This window comes from Onychostoma macrolepis, chromosome 12 (genome assembly GCF_012432095.1).
Source record: "Onychostoma macrolepis isolate SWU-2019 chromosome 12, ASM1243209v1, whole genome shotgun sequence".
Classification (NCBI taxonomy): domain Eukaryota; kingdom Metazoa; phylum Chordata; class Actinopteri; order Cypriniformes; family Cyprinidae; genus Onychostoma; species Onychostoma macrolepis.
The window spans coordinates 26,852,958-26,879,495 of NC_081166.1; the positions used below are offsets into that span (position 1 = coordinate 26,852,958).

General features: G+C 41.3%; 2 protein-coding genes across 3 annotated transcripts in view; both read left to right on the forward strand.

Annotated features, from left to right (window-relative positions):
• Positions 1-45: 45 nt before the first annotated feature.
• LOC131551456 (mucin-22-like) lies at positions 46-18,150 on the forward strand. 2 transcript variants are annotated; one of them, XM_058794426.1, is made up of 4 exons: positions 46-2,703; positions 2,764-7,575; positions 10,765-10,855; positions 17,833-18,150. In XM_058794426.1, exons 1-2 carry the CDS (start codon positions 61-63, stop codon positions 7,048-7,050), a joined length of 6,930 nt encoding a protein of 2,309 aa, XP_058650409.1. In that variant the 5' UTR covers positions 46-60; the 3' UTR covers positions 7,051-7,575; positions 10,765-10,855; positions 17,833-18,150. The 2 variants fall into 2 exon arrangements, with proteins under 2 accessions (XP_058650409.1, XP_058650408.1); XM_058794425.1 differs by having other exon boundaries at positions 46-7,575.
• Positions 18,151-23,086: 4,936 nt separating this feature from the next.
• Positions 23,087-26,538, forward strand: part of mapta (microtubule-associated protein tau a) — a 32,749-nt gene continuing 29,297 nt past the window's right edge. The window contains exon 1 of the mRNA XM_058794443.1: positions 23,087-23,171. The gene's annotated coding sequence lies outside the window, so the exon portion shown is untranslated. The remainder of the gene's footprint in view (positions 23,172-26,538) is intronic.

Sequence of the window (26,538 nt, forward strand, 5' to 3'; positions counted from 1 at the left end):
ACTGAAGAAACATCCTCTGTAAGTTCAACAGGAATCTTTGAAACATCTACGCTTGTAACAATGACAACTGGAACAACAGCATCAACCATAACTACGCCTGCCTCAACATCTGCAGTTGAAACCACAATGGCTCCAACTACCACTTCTACAGAAATTAATACCCTTGGCACCACTTCTGTAGAAAGCACAACCCTGGGCACCACTTCTGCAGAAACATCCTCTGTAAGTTCAACAGGAATCTTTGAAACATCTACGCTTGTAACAATGACAACTGGAACAACAGCATCAACCATAACTACGCCTGCCTCAACATCTGCAGTTGAAACCACGATGGCTCAAACTACTACTTTTACAGAAACTACTACCCTTGGCACCACTTCTGCAGCAAGTACCTCACTTGGAACCACTTCTGTAGAAACTACTACCCTTGGCACCACTTCTGCAGAAACTACTACCCTTGGATCCACATCTCTAGAAATTACTGTACTTGGCACCACTTCTGTAGAAACTACTACCCTTGGCACCACTTCTGTAGAAACTACTACCCTTGGCACCACTTCTGTAGAAACTACTACCCTTGGCACCACTTCTGTAGAAACTACTACCCTTGGCACCACTTCTGTAGAAACTACTACCCTTGGCACCACTTCTGTAGAAACTACTACCTTTGGCACCACTTCTGTAGAAAGCACAAACCTGGGCACCAGTTCTGCAGAAACTACTACCCTTGGCACCACTTTTGCAGAAACGACTTCCTCTGTAAGTTCAACAGCAGTATTGGAAACATCCTCACCAGTAATGACAACTGCTGGAACGACTTTAGCTATAACTGCACATGCCTTTTTATTTGATGAAGACTCAATGGCTCAAACTACTGTTAGGCAGCACTATGGCAGAAACTACAACACTTGGCACAAGTTCTGCAAAACAAAACACCACCGTTGGTCCCGATTTTGTAGAAGGTACTTCCCTGGGTACCACTTGTGCACTGCCCTTAGTACTACATCTGTAGAAGGTACTAACTTGGGCACTACTTCTCCAGAAACTACACTTGGAACCACTTCTGCAGTAACTACTACCCTTGGCACCACTTCTGCAGCAAGTGCCTCACTTGGGACCACTTCTGTAGAAATTACTACCCTTGGCGCACCTTCTGTAGAAAGCACAACCCTGGGCACCAGTTCTGCAGAAACAACATCCTCTGTAAGTTCAACAGGAATCTTTGAAACATCTACGCTTGTAACGATGACAACTGGAACAACAGCATCAACCATAACTACGCCTGCCTCAACATCTGCAGTTGGAAGCACAATGGCTCAAACAACCTCTTTTACAGAAACTACTGCTCTTGGCTCCACTTCTGCAGCAAGTACCTCACTTGGCACCACTTCTGTTGAAACTACTACCCTTGGCACCACTTCTGCAGAAACTACTACCCTTGGCACCACTTCTGCAGAAACTACTACCCTTGGATCCACGTCTCTAGAAATTACTGTACTTGGCACCACTTCTGTAGAAAGCACAGCCCTGGGCACCAGTTCTGCAGAAACTACTACCCCTGGCACCACTTCTGGTGAAACTACTGCCCCTGGCACCACTTCTGGTGAAACTACTGCCCTTGGCACCACTTCTGCAGAAACTACTGCCCTTGGCACCACTTCTGCAGAAACTACTGCCCTTGGCACCACTTCTGCAGAAACTACTGCCCTTGGCACCACTTCTGCAGAAACTACTGCCCTTGGCACCACTTCTGCAGAAACTACTGCCCTTGGCACCACTTCTGCAGAAACTACTGCCCTTGGCACCACTTCTGCAGAAACTACTGCCCTTGGCACCACTTCTACAGCAAGTACGTCACTTGGCACCACTTCTGCAGAAACTACTGCCCTTGGCACCACTTATGCAGAAACTACTGCCCTTGGCACCACTTATGCAGAAACAACTGCCCTTGGCACCACTTCTGCAGAAACTACTACCCTTGGCACCACTTCTGCAGAAACTACTACCCTTGGATCCACATCTCTAGAAATTACTGTACTTGGCACCACTTCTGTAGAAAGCACAACCCTGGGCACCAGTTCTGCAGAAACTACTACCCCTGGCACCACTTCTGGTGAAACTACTGCTCTTGGCACCACTTATGCAGAAACTACTGCCCTTGGCACCACTTATGCAGAAACTACTGCCCTTGGCACCACTTATGCAGAAACAACTGCCCTTGGCACCACTTATGCAGAAACTACTGCCCTTGGCACCACTTCTACAGAAACTACTACCCTGGGCACCACCTCTGCAGAAACTACTGCTCTTGGCACCACTTCTGCAGAAACTACTACCCTGGGCACCACTTCTGCAGAAACTACTACCCTGGGCACCACTTCTGCAGAAACTACTACCCTTGGCACCACTTCTGTAGAAAGCACAACCCTGGGCACCAGTTCTGCAGAAACTACTACCCCTGGCACCACTTCTGTTGAAACTACTGCCCTTGGCACCACTTCTGCAGAAACTACTGCCCTTGGCACCACTTCTGCAGAAACTACTGCCCTTGGCACCACTTCTGCAGAAACTACTGCCCTTGGCACCACTTCTGCAGAAACTACTGCCCTTGGCACCACTTCTGCAGAAACTACTACCCTTGGCACCACTTCTGCAGAAACTACTACCCTTGGCACCACTTCTACAGCAAGTACCTCACTTTGGACCACTTCTGTAGAAAGTAAAACCCTGGGCACCACTTCTGCAGAAACTACTACCCCTGGCACCACTTCTGTAGGAAGCACAACCCTGGGCACCACGTCTACTGAAGAAACATCCTCTGTAAGTTCAACAGGAGTCTTTGAAACATCTTTGCTTGTAATGACAACTTCTGGAACGACAGCAACTACGCCTGCATCAACATCTGCAGTTGAAACCACAATGGCTCCAACTACCACTTCTACAGAAATTAATACCCTTGGCACCACTTCTGTAGAAAGCACAACCCTGGGCACCACTTCTGCAGAAACATCCTCTGTAAGTTCAACAGGAATCTTTGAAACATCTACGCTTGTAACGATGACAACTGGAACAACAGCATCAACCATAACTACGCCTGCCTCAACATCTGCAGTTGAAACCACGATGGCTCGAACTACCACTTCTACAGAAATTAATACCCTTGGCACCACTTCTGTAGAAAGCACAACCCTGGGCACCACTTCTGCAGAAACATCCTCTGTAAGTTCAACAGGAATCTTTGAAACATCTACGCTTGTAACAATGACAACTGGAACAACAGCATCAACCATAACTACGCCTGCCTCAACATCTGCAGTTGAAACCACGATGGCTCGAACTACTACTTTTACAGAAACTACTACCCTTGGCACCACTTCTGCAGCAAGTACCTCACTTGGAACCACTTCTGTAGAAACTACTACCCTTGGAACCACTTCTGCAGAAAGTACTACCCTTGGCACCACTTCTACAGCAAGTACCTCACTTTGGACCACTTCTGTAGAAAGTAAAACCCTGGGCACCACTTCTGCAGAAACTACTACCCCTGGCACCACTTCTGTAGGAAGCACAACCCTGGGCACCACTTCTACTGAAGAAACATCCTCTGTAAGTTCAACAGGAGTCTTTGAAACATCTTTGCTTGTAATGACAACTTCTGGAACAACCGCAACTACGCCTGCATCAACATCTGCAGTTGAAACCACAATGGCTCCAACTACCACTTCTACAGAAATTAAAACCCTTGGCACCACTTCTGTAGAAAGCACAACCCTGGGCACCACTTCTACTGAAGAAACATCCTCTGTAAGTTCAACAGGAGTCTTTGAAACATCTTTGCTTGTAATGACAACTTCTGGAACAACAGCAACTACGCCTGCATCAACATCTGCAGTTGAAACCACAATGGCTCAAACTACCTCTTTTACAGAAATTACTGCTCTTGGCTCCACTTCTGCAAAAACGACTATCCTTGGCACCACTTCTGCAGCAAGTACCTCACTTGGAACCACTTCTGTAGAAACTACTACCCTTGGCACCACTTCTGCAGCAAGTACCTCACTTGGAACCACTTCTGTAGGAAGCACAACCCTGGGCACCACTTCTACTGAAGAAACATCCTCTGTAAGTTCAACAGGAGTCTTTGAAACATCTTTGCTTGTAATGACAACTTCTGGAACAACCGCAACTACGCCTGCATCAACATCTGCAGTTGAAACCACAATGGCTCCAACTACCACTTCTACAGAAATTAAAACCCTTGGCACCACTTCTGTAGGAAGCACAACCCTGGGCACCACTTCTACTGAAGAAACATCCTCTGTAAGTTCAACAGGAGTCTTTGAAACATCTTTGCTTGTAATGACAACTTCTGGAACAACCGCAACTACGCCTGCATCAACATCTGCAGTTGAAACCACAATGGCTCCAACTACCACTTCTACAGAAATTAAAACCCTTGGCACCACTTCTGTAGAAAGCACAACCCTGGGCACCACTTCTACTGAAGAAACATCCTCTGTAAGTTCAACAGGAGTCTTTGAAACATCTTTGCTTGTAATGACAACTTCTGGAACAACAGCAACTACGCCTGCATCAACATCTGCAGTTGAAACCACAATGGCTCAAACTACCTCTTTTACAGAAATTACTGCTCTTGGCTCCACTTCTGCAAAAACGACTATCCTTGGCACCACTTCTGCAGCAAGTACCTCACTTGGAACCACTTCTGTAGAAACTACTACCCTTGGCACCACTTCTGCAGCAAGTACCTCACTTGGAACCACTTCTGTAGGAAGCACAACCCTGGGCACCACTTCTACTGAAGAAACATCCTCTGTAAGTTCAACAGGAGTCTTTGAAACATCTTTGCTTGTAATGACAACTTCTGGAACAACCGCAACTACGCCTGCATCAACATCTGCAGTTGAAACCACAATGGCTCCAACTACCACTTCTACAGAAATTAAAACCCTTGGCACCACTTCTGTAGAAAGCACAACCCTGGGCACCACTTCTACTGAAGAAACATCCTCTGTAAGTTCAACAGGAGTCTTTGAAACATCTTTGCTTGTAATGACAACTTCTGGAACAACAGCAACTACGCCTGCATCAACATCTGCAGTTGAAACCACAATGGCTCAAACTACCTCTTTTACAGAAATTACTGCTCTTGGCTCCACTTCTGCAAAAACGACTATCCTTGGCACCACTTCTGCAGCAAGTACCTCACTTGGAACCACTTCTGTAGAAACTACTACCCTTGGCACCACTTCTTCGGAAAGCGCAACCCTGGGCACCCCTTCTGCAGAAACAACATCCTCTGTAAGTTCAACAGGAATCTTGGAAACATCTACGCTTGTAATGATAACTGCTGGAACAACAGCATCAATCATGACTATGCCTGTCTCAACATCTGCTGTTGAAACCACAATAGTTCCAACTACCACTTCTACAGAAATTACTACCCTTGGCACCACTTCTGCAGAACGTACAACCCTGGGCACCAGTTCTGCAGAAACTACTACCCTGGGCACCACTTCTGTAGAAAGCACAACCCTGGGCACCAGTTCCGCAGAAACTACTACCCTTGGCACCACTTCTTTGGAAAGCGCAACCCTGGGCACCACTTCTGCAGAAACAACATCCTCTGTAAGTTCAACAGGAATCGTGAAAATATCCACACTTGTAATGATAACTGCTGGAACAATAGCATCAACCATAACTACGCCTGCCTCAACATCTGCAGTTGAAACCACAATGACTCCAACTACCACTTCTACAGAAATTACTACCCTTGGCACCACTTCTGCAGAAACTACTACCCTTGGATCCGCATCTCTAGAAATTACTGTACCTGGCACCACTTCTGTAGAAAGTACAACCCTGGGCACCACTTTTGCAGAAACTACTTCCTCTGTAAGTTCAACAGCAGTATTGGAAACATCCCCACCAGTAATGACAACTGCTGGAACAACAACTTTAGCTATAACTGCACATGCCTTATTATTTGATGAAGACTCAGTGGCTCAAACTACTAATAGGCAGCACTATGGCAGAAACTACAACACTTGGTACCAATTCTGCAAAACAAAACACCACCGTTGGTCCCGATTTTGTAGAAGGCACTTCCCTGGGTACCACTTGTGCACTGCCCTTAATACTACATCTGTAGAAGGTACTAACTTGGGCACTTTTCCAGAAACTACACTTGGAACCACTTCTGCAGTAACTACAATGCTTGATAGCACTTTTGCTGAAACACCCTCAGTTAGTTCAGCAGGAAATACAGCTATAGGCACACCTGTCTTAACGCCTGCTGTTGAAACCACAAGGCATCACTACTGCAGAAACTACAACACTTGGCACCAATTCTGCAAAACAAAACACCACCGTTGGTCCCGATTTTGTAGAAGGTACTTCCCTGGGTACCACTTGTGCACTGCCCTTAGTACTACATCTGTAGAAGGTACTAACTTGGGCACTACTTTTCCAGAAACTACACTTGGAACCACTTCTGCAGTAACTAAAATGCTTGATAGCACTTTTGCTAAAACACCCTCAGTTAGTTCAGCAGGATCTACAGCTATAGGCACACCTGTCTTAACGCCTGCTGTTGAAACCACAAGGCATCACTACTGCAGAAACTACAACACTTGGCACCAATTCTGCAAAACAAAACGCCACCGTTGGTCCCGATTTTGTAGAAGGTACTTCCCTGGGTACCACTTGTGCACTGCCCTTAGTACTACATCTGTAGAAGGTACTAACTTGGGCACTACTTTTCCAGAAACTACACTTGGAACCACTTCTGCAGTAACTAAAATGCTTGATAGCACTTTTGCTGAAACACCCTCAGTTAGTTCAGCAGGAACTACAGCTATAGGCACACCTGTCTTAACGCCTGCTGTTGAAACCACAGTGACTCAAAATACAATTAGGCACCACTACTGCAGAAACTACAACACTTGGCACCAATTCTGCAAAAAACACCACCGTTGGTCCCTCTTTTGTAAAAGGTACTTCCCTGGGTACCGCTTGTGTGCGCACTAGCCACCACTTTTGAAACAAAACCATCTTTTAGTTCAACAGGAATAGTATTTGGATCATCCACACATGTAATGACTGCTGTAGAAACCACAATGGCTCAAACCACCACTTGTGCAGATATTACTACAGAAATGTCTACCCTTGGTACCACTTCTGCAGAAATGATAACTTCTGAAACAATAGCCTGTTATAATTATGCTTTTCTTAACATCTGCTGTTGAGTCCACAATGGCTCTGAAAACTACAGCTTCTGCAAAAATATGTCCTACAGGTACTACTGCAATAGAAACTTGTACCGCTGGCACCACTTCTGTAGAAACATCACCCTCTTTTAGTTCAACAGCCACAATACTGGAAACATCCACACCTGTAATGACTGCTGCAACAATCACATCTGAAACTACTCCAGGCTTAACATCCGTTGAAACCACAATGGCTCTGAAAACTCCCACTTTATGGAAACTCTTTTCCTGGGCACAACTTATCCAGAAACTACTACTGTCTTCTTCGAAAACTACAACTTCTGTAGTAAGTAGTACCACTTCCTTTGAAACAACTTAATTTCAATTTTGCAAACATCTACACTTTTATTGATTTTAAAACAAGTAGGGCAAGAGGGAAATAGACTAATAGACCAACTACAGTGCAAGCTTCAAGTAAATGGATGCAAGTAGACATTTTTCAACTTTTCACACGTGTAGTGACATCTGCTGCAAAATCAAACTTTATTGTAACTACACTCATCTCCCTTGCTGTTTAAGCACTATTACTTTGGAAACTAGAACTGCTGCAGGAACCACTTTTTTTCCAAGCTGAAACAACTTTTTTTTTAAATATATATTTCTTTTAATTAGAACTAGTTTCATAGATGGTACAAGTGTTAAAATATTCACACCTTTAATGACAACCAGTTCCCTATCGAATGGGAACTCGCACTGCATCCACTTTGGGGAACGCCCTCAGCGGGACCGGTGTCTGAAGTGCATGTGGAACACAAAAATGAACTTGTCATTGGCCTATGACATGTTACTGGTGCGACCATGAGTATAAAAGGGCACCTGTAGAACACGTCATCAGCTTGTCTTCAGGAGCCGTGTGCTTGTGTGAGCAGAACTTGAAAAAGAAAAGTGATGAGTGAGCGCAGTTTTAAAAGATGTGTCCCACCGTGCGAAAGGTACATCACACCTAGTGACTCACATGAGCTTTGTGTAGTGTGCCTGGGGGCACAGCATGCACGGTTGGCTCTCAAGGGGGTCGGCTGTGCTTACTGTGATCGTTTCACAGTAAAGCAGCTGCGCTCCTGCTTGGCTCCGTTTACAGAGGACGGAAGCCAAGCGTCTGCGCCTCGTGGTGCTGGACCTGCTGCTGCCGAGGCAGAGCGCCGTCTGCACTCATGGGGCTCGCAGTTAGATCTGGCCGATGAGCTTGGGACGGGTCTCTCCCTATCCCAATCCTCGGTTGTCAGCTCTGTTGCTCTCAAACCGAATCTGGAAGCCCAGTCCCCGGTTTCTTCCGATCCGGCAGAGAGCATGTTACTTGGCCGGTTTTGCTCCGAGGAGATAGACGTGACAGGAGTTGAGGCGGACGCTAGATCACAAACCGCCGCCGCCTCGTCACCCGCGTAAGGGGAACTCCTGGATGTCATGGCCCGTGCAACTGCCAGGTTAACCCTGGACTTGTCAGCGGAGGTTCAGGAATGCGCGTCTACTAGCCGTCTGGATGAGTGCTTCCTAGTGGGTCATAAACGCTCCCAGGCCTTCCATTCCTCCCTGAGCTTCACAGTGAGCTGTTGAGGTCATGGAGGAATCGCTTTTCTGCCCGCGTCTTTCCCCCTAGGAAGTCCAACTACGCTAATGTGAAGGGATTGGAAGACAGCGGGTACACGAAGATGCCTCGGATGGAGGAGTCCCTTGCAGGTTATCTCGCTGCTCCCCTGGCATCTTTGTGGAGGGCTCCTACTTTGCCTTTGAAGCCGTGCCAGTTTGCGTCTAGGCTCGTCTGCAAGGCATACACGGCGGCTGGGCAGGCGGGCGGTACCCTGCATACTACTTCGGTATTGCAGGCTTACCAGGCGAATCTGCTAAGGGACGCTGATGCGGCAGGGTGTGTGGCTCCTGTTGGAATCGTGGAGCTCCGCCGCTCATGTGACCTTGCCCTCTGTGCGACCAATCAAGCTGCTCCCCAAGGGGTCGGGGCACTAGGCAGCAACCTCGCGTAAGGCAGAGACAGGACCTCAGGGACGTTATCAATGCCAAGAAAGGCAATTCGAAGCCCTGAGTCCAGGGCTGTTTATTTACTGTTTAAAAAAAAAAAAGGGAAAAAAAAGCAAAACCTTTTAATAAAGCCACTTAGTCCTAGCCTTAGTTAAATACTTTTCTTCTTTTACTTTATTTTCATTCTGTAGTAGGAATCGGTCCCTAATTTCAATTCGTAGTTTTCCCAGTACAACGGCAGCTTCCCGTTGTATCGGTGTTAGGTTATGAGATGTGCTGAGGAACGTGGGCTATTCTGCAAATCGGCTCCCACTTAACCTCAGTTATTCTTCTGTTATACAAATTGTATTATGGGTTTAGAAAGTTGGGCAGAATCCTTGTTGTTTCCCACTTATGTCATATAAACAGGACGAGGCAGGTTGCCTTTGTACTGCACAAGATTGTAAGATGTGTTGAGAAGATGGGCAGTATTGCAGTTTGCATTTCCCACTACTTTATCTGTTACACTATAAGGCAGACCTCTGTATTACACTTAAAACGGTGAGGTATATGCGGGAAGGGTGGGCTATTCCGCGGTTCGCATCCCACTTCCTCTGCTTTATTCCTCACAATATTATATGGTTTAAAGTAGATGGGAAGTATCGCTTCTCGCATCCCCACTTTTTATTTACCATATGATATCGCGGCGGGGGAAGGTTTTGCACTCAGAGATGAGAGGTATGTGGAGATAGTGGGCTATTCCGCGACTCGCGTCCCAATCATGCTGTAACCTTCGAGATACTACGGTTGGGAAGAGGGGTAATATTGCCTCTCGCGTTCCCAATTCCTAGCACTGTTGTGCAATAAGGCCCTCTCATTGCACTTAGGGTCGTGGATAGAGAAGCTGGCCCGCTTCAACTCTGACCCTTACAGTGTGTTGGCTGTTGCTGGTGTATTTCTGGGGATGAGAACAACTTAGGGTTCCTGGCTTATGCCTGCTAAGGCACTCGTTCCTTCAGCATGGCAGCGTGGGTATTCGCTCCCCAAAGTGTCCTCTAGGGGATGCAGTGAGTTCCCATTCGATCGGGAAACATCTCAGGTTACCCATGTAACCATGGTTCCCTGAGAAGGGGAACGAGACACTGCGTCCCCTTGCCATGCTTCAGGCATTCCTGTGTACGTCTCCTTCAGACAAGAAGCTGATGACGTGTTCTACAGGTGCCCTTTTATACTCATGGTCACATCAGTAACGCATCATAGGCCAATGTCAAGTTCATTGTCCTGTTCCACATGCACTTCAGACACCGGTCCTGGTGAGGGCGTTCCCCAAAGTGTCCTCTAGGGGACGCAGTGTCTCGTTCCCCTTCTCAGGGAACCATGGTTACATGGGTAACCTGAGACGTTTTTAGATTTCTCAATTAAAAGGTCAACATGTATAAAGTCCACAAAAAAGAGAGAAATTATCAATGTTTAATTGCATCTGTCCATTTTCATTGAATATCTAATTTTTGTTTTGTTCTTTAAGGTGAATTGGCTTTGCTGTTTATGGTCACAATTGCTACAACGGAGGCTGCAGATTTAAGGATGTATGGTGTATGAACGGAACTGTTTTTCAGGTTAGACTTTCAGAAACATCAAATGTACAGATTTTATTTCAGAAGCTTAACAGTAGGGGTGGGTGATATCTTGTTTGCGACTTTTATAATGGTAAAAATTCTCCCCACGATAAGAATTATTCTTCCTGCGACTAACGATAAAGTCTAGTTGACATTTCTCTGTGTGCAATAGTGCGGAGCGACATCGCGGAAGGCAGATATGAAATTGAGGAGTTAATCATTGAATGAGGAGCTCCTTCTCTAATCTGGAACTGGTTAGGGCTGTAGAGTGCACTAAAAAAATCGGTCTGAATGAATGTACTACAGTAGCATGTGTGATACATTTTTGCATGTGTAGGAGCCGGTTTACAAACCTGTTGTCCAACAAATATCATTTATTGACATGCTTTTTCTTCAAGTTAACTTAATAACATGGTCGAGTGTTTAAAATAACTTTTTGTGACCAGACATGTTTTCATATTACAGAATGGTGGTATTATATCTGTCTTATTATAGTTATGTATTAGTATTATGTTATGTCAATTAGCATTGCATTATAAATATACAGTATCTCTCAAAAGTGAGTACACCCCTCACATTTCGGCAATCATTTTAGTATATCTTTAAAAGGGACAATTCTATAGAAATGAAACTTGGATATATTTTAGAGTAGTCAATGTGCAACTTGTATAGCAGTACAGATTTGCTGTCCTCTGAAAATAACTCAACATACAGCCATTATTGTCAAAGCTGGCAACAAAAGGGAGTACACCCTACGTGAAACAGCTATATGTTGTTTAACCATGCAAAGCCACATGTCCTATTTATCATGTTTTTGTCTGCTTGACAGGACTATACAAATTTGTGTATCTTGTTTTAGAGCAGTTAAAATTTGGATCTTTGAGTACAATTCTCTCATACTGACCACTGGATGTTCAACATGGCACCTTGTGGCAAAGAGCTCTCTGAGGATTTGAGAATTAGAATTGTTGCTCTCCACAAAGATGGCCTAGGCTATAAGAAGTTAGGTAACACCCTGAAACTGAGTTACAGTACAGTGGCCAGGGTCATACAGAGGTTTTCCAAGACTGGTTTCACTCGGAACAGGCCTCGCAAGGGTCGATCAAAGAAGTTGAGTCCTTGTGCTGTGTGTCAGGTGCAGAAGCTGGCTTCAAAAAACAGACGCATGAGTGCTGCCAGCATTGCTTTAGAGGTTGCAGAAGTGGAAGGTCAGCTTGTCAGTGCTCAGACCGTATGCCACACACTGCAACAAGTCTGTTTGCAATGCCGTCGTCCCAGAAAGAAGCCTCTTCTGAAGCTGGCTCACAAAAAAGCCTGCAAACACTTTGCTGAAGACAACCTGGCCAAGAGCATGAATTACTGGAACCATATCCTGTAGTCTGATGAGTCTAAGGTAAACTTGTTTGGCTCAGATTGTGTCCAGCATGTGTGGTGACGCCTGGTGGGGAGTACCAAGAAAACTGTATCTTGCCTACAGTCAAGCATGGTGGTGATAGCATCACGGTCTGGGGCTGCATGAGTGCTGCTGGTACTGGGGAGCTGCAGTTCATTGAGGGGAACATGGATTCCAATATGTACTGTGACATTCTGAAGCAGAAGATGATGCCCTCCCTTCAGAAACGGCCGAACAGCAGTTTTCCAGCATGATGACCCCAAACACACCGCCAAGATGACAACTGCCTTGCTGATGAAGGTGATGGAGTGGCCAAGTACAGGTGCATCTCAAATTCGAATGTCATGGAAAAGTTCATTTATTTCAGTAATTCAACTCAAATTGTGAAACTCGTGTGTTTAAATAAATTCAGTGCACACAGACTGAAGTAGTTTAAGTCTTTTGGTTTTTAATTGTGGTGATTGTGGCTCACGTTTAACAAAAACCCACCAATTCACTATCTCAACAAATTAGAATACTTCATAAAAAAAAAAAAAAAAAACATTTTTAGTGAATTGTTGGCCTTCTGGAAAGTATGTTCATTTACTGTATATGTATTCAATACTTGGTAGGGGCTCCTTTTGCTTTAATTACTGCCTCAATTCGGCGTGGCATGGAGGTGATCAGTTTGTGGCACTGCTGAGGTGGTATGGAAGCCCAGGTTTCTTTGACAGTGGCCTTCAGCTCATCTGCATTTTTTGGTCTCTTGGTTCTCATTTTCCTCTTGACAATGCCCCATAGGTTCTCTATGGGGTTCAGGTCTGGTGAGTTTGCTGGCCAGTCAAACACACCAACACCATGGTCATTTAGCCAACTTTTGGTAGTGTGGGCAGGTGCCAAATCCTGCTGGAAAATGAAATCAGCATCTTTAAAAAGCTGGTCAGCAGAAGGAAGCATGAAGTGCTCAAATGTCTTGGTAAACAGGTGCAGTGACTTTGGTTTTCAAAAAACACAATGGACCAACACCAGCAGATGACATTGCACCCCAAATCATCACAGACTGTGGAAACTTAACACTGGACTACAAGCAACTTGGGCTATGAGCTTCTCCACCCTTCCTCCCGACTCTAGGACCTTGGTTTCCAAATGAAATACAAAACTTGCTCTCATCTGAAAAGAGGACTTTGGACCACTGGGCAACAGTCCAGTTCTTCTCCTTAGCCCAGGTAAGACACTTCTGACGTTGTCTGTGGTTCAGGAGTGGCTTAACAAGAGGAATACGACAACTGTAGCCAAATTCCTTGACACATCTGTGTGCGGTGGCTCTTGATGCCTTGACCCCAGCCTCAGTCCATTCCTTGTGAAGTTCACCCAAATTCTTGAATCTATTTTGCTCGACAATCCTCATAAGGCTGCGGTTCTCTCAGTTGGTTGTGCATCTTTTTCTTCCACATTTTTTCCTTCCACTCAACTTTGTTAAAATGCTTGGATACAGCACTCTGTGAACGGCCAGCTTCTTTGGCAATGAATGTTTGTGGCTTACCCTCCTTGTGAAGGGTGTCAGTGATTGTCTTCTGGACAACTGTCAGATCAGCAGTCTTCCTTATTGTGTAGCCTAGTGAACCAAACTGAGAGACCATTTTGAAGGCTCGGGAAACCTTTGCAGGTGTTTTGAGTTGAATGGCATGTCACCATATTCTAATTTGTTGAGTGAATTGGTGGGTTTTTGTTAAATGTGAGCCAAAATCATCAATTAAAAGAACCAAAGACTTAAACTACTTCCGTCTGTGTGCATTGAGTTGCACAATTTGAGTGGAATTCCTGAAATTAACTTTTCCACGACATTCTAATTTGAGATGCACCTGTATGTCTCCAGACCTGAACCCTATTGAACACCTGTGGGGAATCCTTAAGCGGAAGGTGGAGAAGCACCATGTGTAACATCAAACAGCTCCGTGATGTCATTATGGAGGAGTGGAAGAGGATGTCCGCAACAGCCTGTGCAGCTCTGGTGAATTCCATGCCCAGGAGGATTAAGGCAGTGCTAGATATCAATGGTGCCCCTACAAAATATTGACACTTTGGACACAGTTTTGACAAGTTCACTTAGGGTGTACTCATTTTTGTTGCCAGTTATTTGGACAACAATGGCTATAAATTGAGTTATATTTAGAGGACAGTAAATTTGTACTTCTATACAAGCTGCACATTGACTACTCTAAAATATATCATTTGTGTAGTACGTTTCATTTGTGTAAATTGTTTCATTGTCCCTTGAGAAGATATACAAAAATTTTTGCTGAAATGTGTGGGGTGTACTCACTCTTGAGATACTGTACTTGTATAAAAAAAAAACCTACTGTATAAAAAAAAATGGCAAAAAGATTGCTTGAACAAAGATAAACCATATTTTGTGCAATCATATGTTTATTGTCTTAAAGTTGTACGTTTTATTCATGGATAACTGGATACCTTTGTGGAGCATCGTCAGTTGTACTTCTGCAATGCATATGTGGATTTTCTGCGTAAGGGTGCCCTCCAGCTTCCAGTATGAATTAAATTAAAAACATCATTACATTATGTGGACTCAGTAATGCTCACAACACCCTATTTTGGGTAGAAATTAGGAAAGATTTTTCTCTTTTAAAAATTAGAAAACTTTTCTCTAAAGAAACAAGATTTCCTGAATTATCGTCATTGATGGCGTTATCACAATAAATACCACAGGGCTCGACATTATCGCTTGTCTTGGACAAGTGGATTTTTTGAAGGGGCAAGTGAAAGAATTTTACTTGCCTGACCGGACAAGTAACCTGATTAAAACGGCAATAAACAATAACTAGGGCAGCACCAGAATTTTGGTGAGAATGATTCTGATTTTATTACTTTCAGTGTAAGCAGTGACTGATAACGGATAATGTATTGACAGGATGAAGGTTGGGGCTTGTGCAGCCTGTCCGACTTGCAGAGAAATCAAAACTAATAGGCACACTAGCACACACAAATTAACAAACATGAACAAATTTTCTGTATAACATGTAGGTAAGCAACATCACACGACCAAGCACCAGCACGTTTGCAAATGTGACATTTTTTTATTTTAAGTCAGTGGTAGTTCATTAAACAAATACTTAATATTAACTGACTTACATTTTAGACATTATTGACCGTTTTTGCTAACGAAAATAGTTCTAAGCAAAGTCACAGCAGAACAGTCGCGCATCTCCGAGCAACACACAGCGGTGTTTCACTACTGAATGTTTCAGCATTTTTTAACAAATCAGGTGAGTCAATGATTCAGTGAGCCTTTGCTTTTATTTATTGAATGAATTTAGCCTTTTGAACGAACTGGTTGAATCAGTGACTCACTCATTAAGACAGTGACTTGCCGCCACCTACTGATGGTTTGGTTTGATATTTAAAAGTATCATTGCATTTTTCCAACACTTCAGATTTATGTTTTTAAAAAGTAAAACAATCTAATAATTTATGCATTTGCAATTTTACTGTGTAAATGAATTTATGGAACCTCTTATCTTCATTTTGAGTAAATGCACCTAAATGGCACTTCTGATGCGGTTTCAGTGTTTCCTCTGCAGTGGAAAGATGGAGTTTGTTGATACTGATTTCATTTGAATGGTAACAACCATACAGAGTCTAATTATTCTAACTGAAATTTAAGAATTTGTCAATTATGGCATGTACATTTAGTAGGGTTAGGAAAATATTGCCCCAGACAAGTAACTGTTTTTACTTGGACAAGTGAATGACTGAATGACAAGCACATGTCAAGGCTTAATGTCGAGCCCTGTACGTTGTGATTTTTTTTATTTTTATTTTTTTTAAGCCCATATCGCCCATCCCTACGTAACAGTTTGCATTGCTTACTAATTTTGCACTGCTTACGTTTGGCTAAGACTGTTCATGTATTCTAAGTAGTATGGGATTTCTTTTCCTTTTTTTCTTGTTACAGGGTTCATTTACTAAATGCTTTCACTGTTCTCAAAGGGATAGATCCCTCAAAGTACAAAATGACATGCGTAATCCATCTGAACTAAGCAGATTGCTCAAGTCTCTTCATCGTAGTGATTCTCTTCAGAAGAATTCACATATCGATTAACACATGCAGTTTTATACAAAAGTTTTGACACCCCTCTGAGGCAGCCTACTAATTAGTTCTTTCTTTATAAGAAAGGATCGTAGTGATGTGCCATTCAGTTTCTAGAGAATGCTGCATAATGATTTTTCATACATAAATACTTAGTGTAGCCATAAGTTGTATTAAAGTCAATTGTGGAAAAATAGGCTGTGCAAAAATTTGGTCACCCTTTCAGCTGTTGATTTTAATGCCTTTAGAGACCTATTGCTGATTAATTGCAACACCTCAAAATTGCAAAATCTCACCTGTAGTGTTTTGCAGCTAGAAATTTACTACAACCATTAAAAACACTTCTGGTGAATTAGTTTTTATGAAAATGTGTCTACTGTACATACAGTAAGGGACATATCCGCATAATCTCACCTGTAGTAAATCAGTCTGCACACTAGGAATGTACTAGGCCTAGAACCTTTATGAACAGCCTTTTGGGTACAGTAGTTTTTTTTTAACACCTTGTTTACTGTACATATATGAAGGAATGTATTGGCAAAATCTCACCTGCAGTAAATAATTAAGGCAAGCTTTACAGTTTAACAATGTGTTTTTAATTTTAAACATTTTAATTAACATACATTCGACATTGTAACCCAGTCGGTGGAATTTTCAGACGGTCCCTTACGCATCGTGTTGCAATAGTGCGTCAGTTTTCTCCAGTTTAGATTTGCTGCTACAGTACATGTAGGCGGTTTTTAAATGATTTTTTCATGTCTATGTAAAGTGGTTGCATATTGTTAAAACGAAGCTAAAATGAACATAGAACTTAAAACTAACTTTACTGTGCTATCGTAGCAATTAATCTGTGGTTAACGCGCAGTCACAGTTAATGAGTTCTGATGTAGCCAATAAATTATTGCTTGGTCAAATGAGCCATATTCCTACACACAAAGCAGCAGTGCTCGGGGTCTGCTGCTGGCTTTAGGCTAATCCTCCCCTGGCAGTAATGGTACGGGCCAACCACAAGCGCAAATTAACAAAAAATGGAAAATCAGAGTAATGGGTCATGTTTTATGTTTGTTTAAAAATCTTATTCAGATGCAACAACCTAAACTTGTAGAATCAGAAATTAAACGGACAATTATCCGGTTGCGAGGTATTCCAAATGAAATGGGAAATGAAAGCTTGAAGCCAATTGTTACCTGGTTAATTTTGATGGTGCAAATTGAACAAAGAACTGAAAACTGTTACACGGACCAAGGAAGCTCAAGTGCATGTGTGATGCACAAGAAACAGTGAGGTTCGTTCTTGCACACCATACATGTAGGTTTCATATAGATTTTCAGTGGGTGGACAAAAATAAGAATGAAGATAAACAATTTTTATAGGTTTGGAAAGGCATATGAATGTGCAATTGACAGTTTTCATTTTTGGGTGAACTAAACTATACTTCATGTTAAGTATATTAATCCACATAACCTTTAATAAACTAATTATGATCATGTTTTGCAGATGTTCAAGTTTATCTAAGGAACAAGCATACCATTGGTCGGGCCTCTTCTAACACGACGAGACAAGCAGATGATGGACAAAGATAAGGACAAGGTCTTGTGGTATTCTCTAAAGACTGCAACTCTGCTACAAATACTGATCTATGTGCTCATGCTTCTTAATATGGAAATATAAATGTAAAAAAAGAACAATGTAAGCATCTGAAGAGGCTTTTGACAAAATATATTGAATATTTTATTTGTTGCAATTGAAAATGTGTTTTATAGTCTGTGTAATGTAAATATCACTGTATTAAATGAATAAAAGATTTTCACTGTGGTCAACATGAAATGTTGTCTTGATTACATTTTGCATTTAGTCATTTAGCAGATACTTTTATCCAAAGCGACTTACAAATGAGGACAATTGAAGCAATCAAGCCACCAAAAGAGCAATATATGTGTGCACGCAGCAAAAAGAAAACCAGTAAATGGAGAACGCTATTGTTGGAAGCCTTTTTAAATAAAAGAATGAAAATGAATGGATAAAATGGAGTTAGAGAATGCTTGAGTTATTCCATCAGGAGGGAACAAATAAATTAACTAATACTAATAAATACTCAAAGAACCACCTTCACTGTAAGCAATGAACTGAAGCGAAGAACGGCCAAGAACACAGAAATCACAACTACATCTATCGCCTTCTCTGCCTGCCCATGCATTGGCATATACTTCCCAGTTCCTGGGTGCACCATGTACTTGTTTATCAGTGCTTAACAGAAACATAGGAGGTAGTTCAGTCTTGCATAAAGGCTGAAAATATTAAAACAAGTGACATTTGTGTGATCAAGTATGTTCAAATAAGACTTTCTTTGATTCCTCTGTTCTCATTTGATGGAAAGCAAGGCAAGATAAGAAATGAGAAGCACCCACAGACAAACTTGCTGTGACACTGGTGAGGTCGAGACAGACACACTTTCTCCAACTTCATGCCACAGTTTTTATAGTTCTTCATAGATCAAATGCAGTTATTACTGGGGGAGACAGACATCAACTGCAGCAAAATTCGGTTAGGTCGATATATTTGGACACGGGGACAATTTTTATTATTTTAGCTGTTGACCAAAACACATTCCAAGCTACAGTTATATAATGAATATGGGCTTAAACACTTTGTGTGCACACTGAGCTTTTTGAGGGTGTTCTCATCACAGTTGGAGGAAAGGTTAAGGAATTACAGCTCCTTAATATGAATACCCCCCCTTTTTTATTTTCTTCAAGTGACCAAGTAATTGGACAGTTGACTCAAAAGCCATTTCATGGACAGACGTGGACTATTCCTTCTTTACTTCTACATCAACTAAGCAAGTAAAAGGTCTGGAGTTTATTCTAAGTGTGCCATTTGCATTTGGAAGCTGTTGCTGTGAACCCACATCATGCAGTCAAAGGAGCTCTTCATGCACGTGAAACAGACAATTGTTTGGCTGCTATCTCTCCATCAGAGCGATAGCAGGAACATTCAGTCTACAGTTTGGTATGTTCTGAAAAAAATAAATAAAAAAAAACGCACTGGTGAGTTCAGCAACATAAAAAGGCCTGAACGTCCACAGAGAACATATACACGTCTACCTCCTGAAGTGTGTTCTTCTCTTGGCTGGATGTTGTCAAAGGGCTTTTAAGCTCTTTTACAACATCCAGCCAAGAGAAGAACACACCTCAGGAGGTAGACGTGTCAATGTTAAAGTCTACAATCAAGAGAAGACTTCATCAGAGCAAAAACAGAGGGTGCTCCACAAGGTGCAAACAAGGCCAGATTAGACCACTTCTGCAAAAGCATTCTTTGGATGGCTGAAACTAAGATCAATCTGTTCCAGAATGACGGGAAGAAAAAAGTATGGAGAAGGCTTGGAACAGCTCATGATCCAAAGCACACAACATCATCTGTGAAACATGACGGAGCAGTGTGATTTTCTGAAGTGTATAGGGATATACTCTCTAGCAATATTCAGTAAAATGAAGCAAATTTGATTGGGCGATGCTTAATAGTACAAATGGACAATGGCCCAAAACATACAGCAAAAGCAACCCAGGAGTTTTTGAAGGTATAAAAAAAGTGGAATATTCTGCAATGGCCAAGTCAGTCTCCTGATCTCAACCCGATTGAACATGCATTTCATTTGCTGAAGACAAAACTAAAGGCAGAAAGACCCACAAACACAACAACTGAAGTCAGCTGCAGTAAAGGCCTGGCAAAGCATCACAAAGGAGAAAACCAGTCTCTGGTGATGTCCATGATGAGTTCCAGATTTAAGGCAGTCATTGCCTGGAAAAGGATTCTCAACAAAATATTGAAAATGAACATTTTATTTAATGATTATATGTATTTGTCCAATTACATTTGAGCCCCTGAAAATGGGGGACTGTGTATAAAAATGGTTGTAATTCCAAAGCTTTTTATGTTATATTTTTAAAGTCTGCACTTCAATTTCATCTTGATTGTTTAATTTTAAATCTATTCTGGTGGCATACAGAGCCGAGATTATGAAAATTGTGTCAGTGTCCAAATATATATGGACCTAACAGTATTATAGTATTTTTTTTTTTTTTTTGAGAAATGTTTTTTTTTTCTCTCTTATTTTAATTCATTACAGTGACAAACAATAGATAAGAAAGGTGATGTTACAATGTCTTATTGCTACTTGTTTTGTGTATAATGCATTGGCAATATTGTATGTAAACGCAATCAGGCCAGTAAAGTGCTTTAAATTTAAATTTGAAAAATTGAACATAAAACACTGCCTGAAACACAACAATAGGCTTCATCTATGAGGCACTGTTGCTACCTTTTTCATGGGTGGGTTAGGATCAGTGTCCTGCTTACTTCAGAGCTCAGGCTGGATTTACATCCCAAATGGTTGACAAAATAAGGAAAACGATTCCGAACTGAAATGAACACATTATATACACAATTTTAATTCAGCACAATATAAATGTTAAGATATTGACTATGACTGGAGTCATATTTCACCTTTTTCACACAATATCACTGTAAAGTTTATCATCTCCCTTTATGTAGGACTATAAGCACCTCCCTTTTGCATGTTAGCTAGCCTTGCACGATATTCTAGAAAACTCTTAGACGGTCATCACAGCATATGCTGCATTATTCCCCCATCTACTGGTTAACTGTGGTACTTCAACTGTGGTCAGATGCACAAAATGCCCAGGTAAAAGCTGCATTGACCATTTCATTGGCTGCATTCTGAAAAGTTGATTAATTGAAGAGCACATGGATGTACATTGATTCTAATTGTACAGTCTGATAACTGCTGAAGACAACTGAACAAGTTGGGTTATTGCTTCATTTGTGGTGGCAAGTGGTGCCTCCCTTTACACATACCAATGCATATTTTGTTTCAGAATTAGCTTTATTCGCCAAGTGTGCGCAAACACACAAGGAATTTGTTGTGGTTTTTTTAAGAAGCTCTTGGTACATACATGCATACATAACTGACATGAGAACAGAAACATTTAAATAAGACTTAACAAATAATAATGTGTATGAATCTGGAACAGAAGATTTATGTACAGATTTGTGCATTATTTACTCTATATATACAGCTGTATAGAAAATGTGCATATGTATTTACATAGTACTTGAGAGAGAGGCAATAATTAGAGATGACTGGCTGACCCAAACCAGACAGTTATAGAGGAGCACAGAACCGACTCGATAGCAGCTGAGTAAAACTGTGTCATCTGCACCTGTGGCTGACGAAAGAAGTACAACCTCTGCTGACTGCTGAGTCAATGTGAGTGTCCCACTTCAGGTCTTGAGAGATGGTGGTTCCCAGGAACTTGAATAACTTCACTGTAGCCACAGTGCTGTCCATAATGGTGAGTGGGAGGAGTGCAGGGGGGTTCCTCCTGAACTATCATCTTCACAGTTTTGAGCGTGTTGAGCTCCAGATTGCTGTGACTGCACCAGACAGCCAGCTGTTCTGGATGAGACCTATGACTGTGGTGTCATCTGCAAACTTCAGGAGTTTGACAGAGGGGTCTTTAGAGGTGCAGTCATTTGTGTAGAGAGAGAAAAGCAGTGGGGAGAGAACATAGCCCTGAGGAGCTCCAATACCAATATTTGCATATATTTGTATTCTGTCAAATCACATTGTTACTATTGTTCTTGTGTTTAAATTTTTTGATCTCAATGATAAATGGGCCTAAATTTACAGTGCTCAACATTATTCTCAAACAGCACTTAAAAAGAGGGCCATCCACACTCAAAACCAACTTGCCATGTTATGAGCAGGTGCTTAGGGAAGTGACCTGTACTTTTTTGCTGATCAGGATATAAAGAAACACCTGATGGGAAAAGCTCAAGTCCAGCTCAAGACAAATCCCTCTGCCTGGAATATCAGCTACGCTAACAAATGTTTCCCTGGGCTCGTGTCCAGAAAAGAGTGAGAAGATAGAGAGACTGTTACTTGCTTAGACGTTCTCACAGCTCTTTGGAGAGTACAATAATCTCTTGAGATTACATAGCAGTTGATTTCTCAGTACAAGTCTCATGACTGCTATGAGAAAAGAGGCAAGAAATACTCCTTGGTTGGCCAATATGTATGACACATAGTGGCCCCAAAAAGTGTTTAGACACTTTCGGGTACACTGTAAAAAGTGATGTTGACTTAACTTAAAAATAATTGAGGAAACCCGTTGCCTTAAAATGTTTAAGTAAATGATAATTTAAAAAAATAAGTTAAGTGAATTGTCAAGTTCACTTCACTTTTTATTTTTTATTTTTTTTTATTATTTATAATTTTAAGGCAACGGGTTTTCTAAATTGTTTTAAGTTAAGTCAACTTATCACTTTTTACAGTGTATGACTTTGCAAAGAAAGTAGGCCTACCATGTTCACTTTCCAAGCAATTGTGTTTTAATCACGTCAGTGATTTTTGTGACAGATCACACTGTTGTTCTGTAATGAACCTAACTTATTTTTAGTATTTTACTCCGAAGCATGTTTTGCTATGTTTATTTGAATTAAACAGCGCTTTGTTTGATGTTTTGCTATGTAGCCAAATACAGTTCATTCGTGTAGATCTACAGGCGGCATATTCCCACCCACTATGTGTTTTTAAACACTCACGTTTTCGATTTGTCATCAAACAGACATTTTTAGCATGTTTTATCGAACGTGGTGACTTATGAAATATGAAGACAGCAGTTTATCCTCTCAGGCAGAAGAATCTCTCTCTAGCGCCTCCCCTCTTGCTCAGGTCGCTATAGAAACGACAGTTCTCCTCGTGCGCTCAGCGAGCGACTGCAGCTGGAGAGACAATAACAGCGAGCCGTGCACAGGTAAGTAAAACCTGACAAAGCTGCCGTGTGTGATGTTGTAAATGCGATTTATTAGTGTATCCACTGGTTTTCGTGCGCTATATTCGAAGGTGATTTGTATTAAACATAAAACACGCGTGCCCTGCAGCAATTTTAAATCGGCGTCGGACATGTCATGTTGTTAAATCGGGCCTGCGCTGCTTACGTATTAATTAACTAATGCTCTGAATATAGCATATGCTTGAATATCGACTCGCTTATTAGGGAGAGATAAAAAATACCCGGTCTCATCAGAAAAAATATGTTAAGTAACATTATTATTCAAACTGGACAAAGCGTTGATGTAACGGTATTTATGGGACTTTTCACCAAATACCTATATACTGTCGTGGTCATTTACAAGATTAAACCCATAGACGTGCAAAACCTTATTCCTGTACGTTTCCTTTATTTCTTATCAGTTGAAGACAAATTGCGAGAGCTGTTGCGTGCAATGTGTCATTTTAATACTAGCTAAATATTCCTGCTGCACTGACTGAAGAATTCGAATAATGCGATTATTGTCATATAAAAGGGATAATGAATTTAAGTGAGGCTGTTTCTTCTTAAAAATCCTAATATGTCTGCGAGTTCAAGCTCATTGTAAATCGATTTTGGTTGAAGGATGCTTTGTTGGAACGCGCCTCCTCCCTCCATCTCTAAAGAACAGAGATGCGGCCATGATTCCAGCTCTTCATGTCGTCTCTCTGTGTTCATGTATCTTAATTCAGCCATCACAGTGTCTCGGTGTCTGAAATCACGCTCTGTGTCTGAAATGATAGACGACTCGTTTTTATTACAAGTCTGGTTACGCTTCCGAATGCTGATTCGGTGTTCAAATAATGGCATGCAACGCCTTTCTTCAACGACAGTTGTCTAATCATGGGGGGATGCATAATTTCATTCAGGAACCAGCATTATTCTGCATATGTTCACCGTGCTTCGCACATGCGGTCGTTTTGGTAGCGGACCTTTTAGTATATTATCACTGTGTTACATTGCATCCCTGTGGACTGTAATCCGATTTAAAATGGGGGTTGAGTTGAGGATTTTTTTTGTTTTGTTTTTTTTTGTATTGCCTGTACACGCCTCTCTGGTTGTGTTGTTGGGTAGCCTCACCTTTTTTCTCATTAATTACAGTTGACGTTTTCCATTACATTATTTCTTTTTTTCACCATTGCTACACTCTCAGAAATAAAGGTGCAAAAGCTGTCACTGGGGTGGTACCTTTTCAAAAGGTACAATTTTGTACCTATTAGGTTCAAATATGCACACTTTAAGTACTAATATGTACCTTTAAGGTACCAAAATGGACCCTTTAGGTACAAACATGTACCTTATGAAAAGGTTCCGCCCCAGTGAGTGTAGTGGCCGATTGCTGTTTGATGGTTTAAAATGCTATGAGACTGTATTGAGGTGACTGATTCTGGAATACTGTTGAGGACCAGACATGCCCCTCTGACAAGACCCTTCAAAGAACCCTGTAGGGTGTATCCAGAGGCGTTATGCACGTATCTATTCAGTAACGCTTTATATTGATGGTCCCTTTTGAACATTCTGTTGACAATAAGTAACATTACACTTGCATGTCAACTAAATCTCATTAGAGTTTTAGTAGATTGTCTGTTTAATATCTGCTAACTCTTTATTGCAATAGTCTCCCAAGACATTACTGACTATAAGTAACTTTGCAAGTACATGCCAACTTAATCTAACCCTAACCCTACCACTCTACTAATACTCTACTAACACTCTTAATGAAAGTTAGTTAATATGTAGGGGCAACGTTACTTATAGTCAATAGAATGTGTTATAGGGATGATCAAAATAAAGTGAAACCATCTATTCTATTCTATTATTATTATATTTCGTTATTATTATTACTATTATTATTTATTTATTTTTATTTTTAATAATCCAAGGAAACAGCCAACTGGAATTCTGAAATTGTCAAACAATGCATGACTGCCATGCACTTTCATTGAATGGAAAAGAGCAGCTGTGGCATTTTCATTATAAATAATCCACACTAAAATTGTCAAATCTAATTCATAAGCGTTCAGTTAATTAAACCAACCAATTGTAGGTATTTCCAAACACACTAATGGGGAATTTCAGCATAAGCCATTATTACGGCATATGTAAAATCGTAAAACATTACGAACCACTGAATCAAAAAATGTAAATGTACTTATATAATTAGATACAAGTATTATCTTTGCTCTGAAGAAGGAATAAAAAAATTTATTAGGTTATTTCTGTCCTTATCACATCACAGTGATTGCTGTTTGCGCTATTTGTATAAACATTAAAAAAAAAAAAAAGATAAACTTTAGCTGCAGCATTATAAATGTTAGCCGTGCACGCTTGTTATTTTTAATGGTCACTAAGCTGCACGAAAACATCTGAGCAAATTGTTGTTGTTTATTGACATGGGCAGGCTTACAAAGAGCATAAAATCTCTGACATAATGTCATATGAAGTCTCTCATGTGTTGCATTGGCAAGGCACTGACAGAGGGGTTTCGCTTGCTGCAACAGTCCCCTCAGACTAACTGGCATGAGAGAGTGTGATTGGGGTTTCTGCCACAGACCAAGTGGGTTTGTGTAATTTGAGGTGAATTTGCAGCTGTAGAGACTTAGGCCATTACCTCTCTGACAGAAGCGTGATGAGCAGGATTCCAGAATTCCATGTCTACATGCATCCACACGGTCCTTTGCCCTGAGAACTTAAGCATGACTGTTCTGGAATGCTGTTGGCCATGAACTGAAGCATATGTAAAGTGGGCTACAAAAGTTTGTGACTACCAAACTAGAAGATTGAAACAACATTTTATTAGTAATTTAATGATCCCAAATTATATAGTCATAAGTATGTAGATGAATTGAAAATTAATAGTGATTTCAGAATTCAGTGTTTGGTTTGTCCTCTTTTTACTTTAAAGAAAGCAGTACTCAAGCTGCATGAATTCCACAAGTTGGTGCAAAACCCGATGATCCATCTGCATGACAAGAGCACTTGAATATTTCTTATGTATTTTACATAAATTTCTTTTTAACACATTTCTAAATTCAAAAGCCAAGTCAAAATGTATTTGTATAGTGCTGTTCACAATACAAATTATTATCTTAAAGCAGCATGATGTTAATGTTTATAATATACCGTATAATCACATTTAGCATTTTTATGGATGTGCTGGATGATTTTATATTTTATACCTGGTTGTATATTTGTCCAAATATTAGTAAATGTATGAATATTAAAAGAAAAATCTGTATTACTTGATGGACTGGGCTGCAGTAGTAAAAGACAAATAACATATTTAACATAGCATACATAATTTTCTGAA

What these genes read in the sequence shown, in the direction of transcription:
- LOC131551456 (XM_058794425.1), top strand. Translation starts at nt 61, where the DNA reads ATGACAACTGGAACAACAGCATCAACCATAACTACGCCTGCCTCAACA.